The sequence below is a fragment of the Micropterus dolomieu genome, linkage group LG04 (genome assembly GCF_021292245.1).
Source record: "Micropterus dolomieu isolate WLL.071019.BEF.003 ecotype Adirondacks linkage group LG04, ASM2129224v1, whole genome shotgun sequence".
Lineage (NCBI taxonomy): Eukaryota > Metazoa > Chordata > Actinopteri > Centrarchiformes > Centrarchidae > Micropterus > Micropterus dolomieu.
In genome coordinates this window covers 32,352,970-32,357,275 of record NC_060153.1, presented here as the reverse complement: position 1 = coordinate 32,357,275, position 4,306 = coordinate 32,352,970, and the positions used below count along the sequence as shown (strand labels likewise).

At 40.5% G+C, this 4,306-nt stretch overlaps 1 protein-coding gene across 1 annotated transcript in view; it reads right to left on the bottom strand.

Moving 5' to 3' along the window:
• Window positions 1–463: 463 nt before the first annotated feature.
• Window positions 464–4,306, bottom strand: part of hpgd (15-hydroxyprostaglandin dehydrogenase) — a 16,546-nt gene continuing 12,703 nt past the window's right edge. Inside the window, exons 5-7 of the mRNA XM_046047656.1 lie at window positions 2,785–2,861; window positions 2,503–2,666; window positions 464–1,082 (exon numbers count right to left, since the gene is read on the bottom strand). Of these exons, the coding sequence (XP_045903612.1) occupies window positions 959–1,082; window positions 2,503–2,666; window positions 2,785–2,861 (365 nt within the window). The 3' untranslated portion in view covers window positions 464–958. The remainder of the gene's footprint in view (window positions 1,083–2,502; window positions 2,667–2,784; window positions 2,862–4,306) is intronic.

The window sequence follows — 4,306 nt, the reverse complement described above, 5'->3', positions numbered from 1 at the left end:
GTTGACCATAAGAAACTGAAAAAAATAAACTCTTGAACACCGGCCGGTTCGGCCTGAAATGGACCGGTAGAGGTAACAAACCTTTTTCAAGTCATCTCCATTCCCACGGTATATAAATACATTCAATTGAATTCCTGAGAATAAATATTCCTATGCATAGGATTCTCCCTAATACATCCATGATACATGATGTTCAGCCAGAGCTTTGTCAGCCCTGGTAGTTTTAGGTGGAAGAGAACTCAAACAGAAGGGGTCAGTTTCTCTTGTTGTTTCATGCTAGAGCACCTTAGCTGCAGCACTCTGACTGCAGCTCGTGATTGTGTTGGTTTAAGATTTTTCATTGATACACTCCAGAACACAACACAACAACCCCTAAATTGATAAACGTATTTGCATGTACAATATTTGTGCCCTAAGTCTCATTACAAAATACCAGTAAATAAGTCCCATATCTCCCATATCAAACTATTTCAATAAATTCTTTTTTATTTTTACACTAATCAAAAAAAGTACAGCTGTTAAATAATAACTGTTACAGTTGTTTTCATAGAACTGTTGAAGCTGAAAGTGCAACATCATAGGTGGTCTGAGGTGGATGACACTGACTGTCAATTATTTCCTTTAACATGAAAACCCTACTGAAAAAGAATGACGTATGTGTTTGGACTGGCAAAGTTTATATCTTGACTAACTCTCATTTTGATAATTATGATCATCATTACCATATTATTAACACAATCAATACAATCAGACAGTGAATGGAATTATTATTTGAAAAGCATTTGTTAATTTGGACAGGTGCAGTTTTTCCAGTAGAATCCAAACAAGGGTTTGACGTATTTCTGATATTAAGTCCAAAAGCAGCCACATATTCTCCTGAACCAGTTTCTCATGTGTGGCAGGATCAAGTACTGCATTGCTTTCCTCAGCAGCAACTTGGAGTCCAGTACGATAAGGCTCAAGCAGACATGGGTTCATAGGTGTGAAAGTGGATTCCCTTGGAGCAGGTGATCTTCATCACCGCTCCATTAAGACTGGTGTCCTCAATCAACCTCATCATGCCCTCTGCTATCAATGATGGCCTGGAGATAAACACAGAGAAGAAACAGGACATTAGATGAAAACACACACACTCAATGACTTTAGTTGTTTGTCCTGTCCTCTATGATGATCTTACAAATACAACAATAAGCCTGCTGTGTGCATGTGTGTGTGATCAGGAAGTCATCTGGCCTCAACTTCCTCTGACACTAAATGCTTTCCTCCTGCCACTTGTCTCTGAGCTGCACAATTTAAACTTTTAAAGAATGCTTCTCCTGAGCCATAAATACACACAGTTTGGTCACTTCAGTATGGAACGTTAACAGTTCTGATCGATGCTCTTTGCTAACTATAACAAATTCCCAAAGCGAAGAGAAAATCACCAAATCCGACATCCTAAGTGGAAAGAGCTCTTTGTTAGCACATTTGTACTGACAGCTCAACATTTTTTGAACGTCCTCTGGGTGACGCACATGGGCACTTCTGACTTTGTTGACCAGTTACTTTGCCCAGTAACTAGTGAGACATCACGTAACACATTCCAGATTGAATAGCAATAATGAGTTAAAGTATTCTTATACAAAACCAGAGCACAGGTGGAGAATATGTAGTTTCTATTTACTACTACTTTCAGGGTTTTCCTCAGAACTTGAATCTGCTTCCTTTCCCTTAAGTTCTCTTTTTCACACTCACACCCACCTACACCCTTGGTGTCTAACGGCAAACACACCTACTTGGCCCGCCTCTTCCTGATTCTCTCTCTCTCTATGTGTCTGCTCTGTTGACTCTCTCCATCAGCAGTATGTTTTACAGTCGCAGAAAAGAAACAGAACTCGTCTTTTGGATTTTTCACAGCAGCAGGTGTGCCACATGTGGAGGAGGCTTTTTAATGACATCTGCACTGGTTTGTTCATGTTGCTTTACTTGTGCTTGTAGAATATCCACCGTGTCCCTGTCATGTTACGTAATAAGTTAACATCGCTCTCTGGGTTTCTCTGCAAAATGCTAAAATGGGTCGCCAAATACACCTGAGCGGCCGTTAATATACTTCAGTGTTCCACCCAAGTAAAGTCTATATGTGGGAAACACTAATACTGTTTTTCAATGCTTTGCGGCATCCAATGAAATAAGGTTTAATATTTCATACATTCCCAAAAAACTGAGGCCCCACTTGGAGACCAAGTGACAAACAAATCATGGTTAATCAATAACATGATTGACAAGACTGTAGAATACTTAATTCTCTAAGACAATTCACTTCTTTGTTGTCTTAGTAAAAACTATTTATACATTTAATGGTACTTTAATACTCAGAAATGCTGCAGGAAACTAGTATTAATATACATACCTCACCAATAAATTCCGATTGTGTGAAACTGATCTCAGCTTAAAGGATCTGGCCGACAAAGAAGGATCATTTAAAATCAGTAAACCACCAGTGACATGTTTGAGTTAGCTTACTTTAAAACTCCAAACTTGCTCATGCTCCGTTTGAAATCATCCTTGAACTTGACAAACTTGCCCATGTTGTCCTCATGTTCCACTGAGTGCAGCAGAGGAGTGTCGACGAACGCTGGACACAGGACGTTGATACGAACACCATAGTTGCCCTCAGAAGACGCGTCCTGCAAGAACATTGAGATCGAGCTGCTGAGCTTTGAGCTGCCTGGAGGACATCTCATGTACACAAGCTAAAGACAACCTTTTATACATTTACTGTGTGTGTGTGTGTGTGTGTCCTACCGCCATAGCTCTAGTGAAGCCAATGACTCCATGTTTAGTAGCAGTATAGACAGGCTGATGAGGAGAATGCAGGAAGGCTGAATCATAAAGATGAAAAGGAGACAAGATGACAAACATGTTACCAACAGCAACGCAGAGCAACGAACAACAGCGGCCCTGTTTTCATGAATGAGCAACATTCAACATGGTGTAACATATACACGTGTTTTCACTATGAGCTTACCTCCATTTACTGTGACTTTTACATGCAGGCTATGTAAGTAGAGTAATAGGGTCACACATCAGGGCTGTTCCCAAACACAGCTGCATCTGCTTCTAAACAGCAACTTCTCATTTCAACCACTGAGGGGTCAGTTTTTACAGCTCATGTTTCTCTCAGCTGCACCACAATGTCTCAAGAGAAATCCTCTAAACCTAAAACAAAGTATTTCTGTCATAAAATTCACTTTAACTGATGCACAGTGCTGTTTACTTGGCCTCAAATCACACTCACGCCTCTCTCTGGCTCAATCAAACAGCTCCTCAGCAGTTGTTTGAGAGGCTCATCAGCTGTGTTTGATTGTCGTGGCTGAACAAGGCCCAAATTCACTGCAGTGAGGCATGCTAGGTTATGGCAAGCACCTTCTAGATGATGAGGTGGCCAATTTGGCCTCCAAGGTTAGTTTAGAAATACTGGAAACCCGATTACAGGAATCCCCAGGAGCAAAATTGCTACTTTGACATATTGCAGCAATAGTTGCAGCATGTTGATCAGGACATTGCTTACAGGACTATAAACTCAGTCAGATGGTCCGGATCCACATCCATAAGAGTCTGATGATGGACATCATTCAAAACACGTACACACAAACGTGCATTTCCTAGCACACACATACACACACACACACATCAACACACAGACATACATTCTTTCCCCCCAAAGCAATATGCTTGACCATGTTTGGACAAGTCTGTGTTTGTTATGGGAATGGCAAGTACGCCTACACACACAGACACACTGATGTTATCTCAAGTGAGATTACCATATGTCTGCTTTTCTAGACAAAGAACCAAAACATCCCCTGGAATCTTATGAAACAACACACAGCTCTGAAAGTGATGCTTAAACTTCATAGTGCTTTAAAATTTTAGAGGAAAGGACAAATAAATTATACTCTTAGTATTTTTGGAAATACTGGGTACCTACATGCTACAGTAATCTTTGAAATGTTACTTATGAATGGTTGTGATTATTGACGAGTTAGTACTTAGCATTAACAAATTAGAGACCTTGCACAAGGATTTAATGAAAGAACAAAACCTACGGAAGTGTTGGTTGTGTATTTTTTTAAACTGCTGTATTGTACTAACACGCTCATTTGTACTAGTTACTCATCCCGGTTGTGAATAATGCTTCTGCAGTGGACAGTGTGCTCCTGTGCCAATATGTGTTGCTTTCTGTCACAGCCTCCTCCTTCTTCTATTTCTCTATGTGTGTGTGTGTTTGGGGGGGGGGGGGGGCATGTTTTTTTCCCCTTCATGC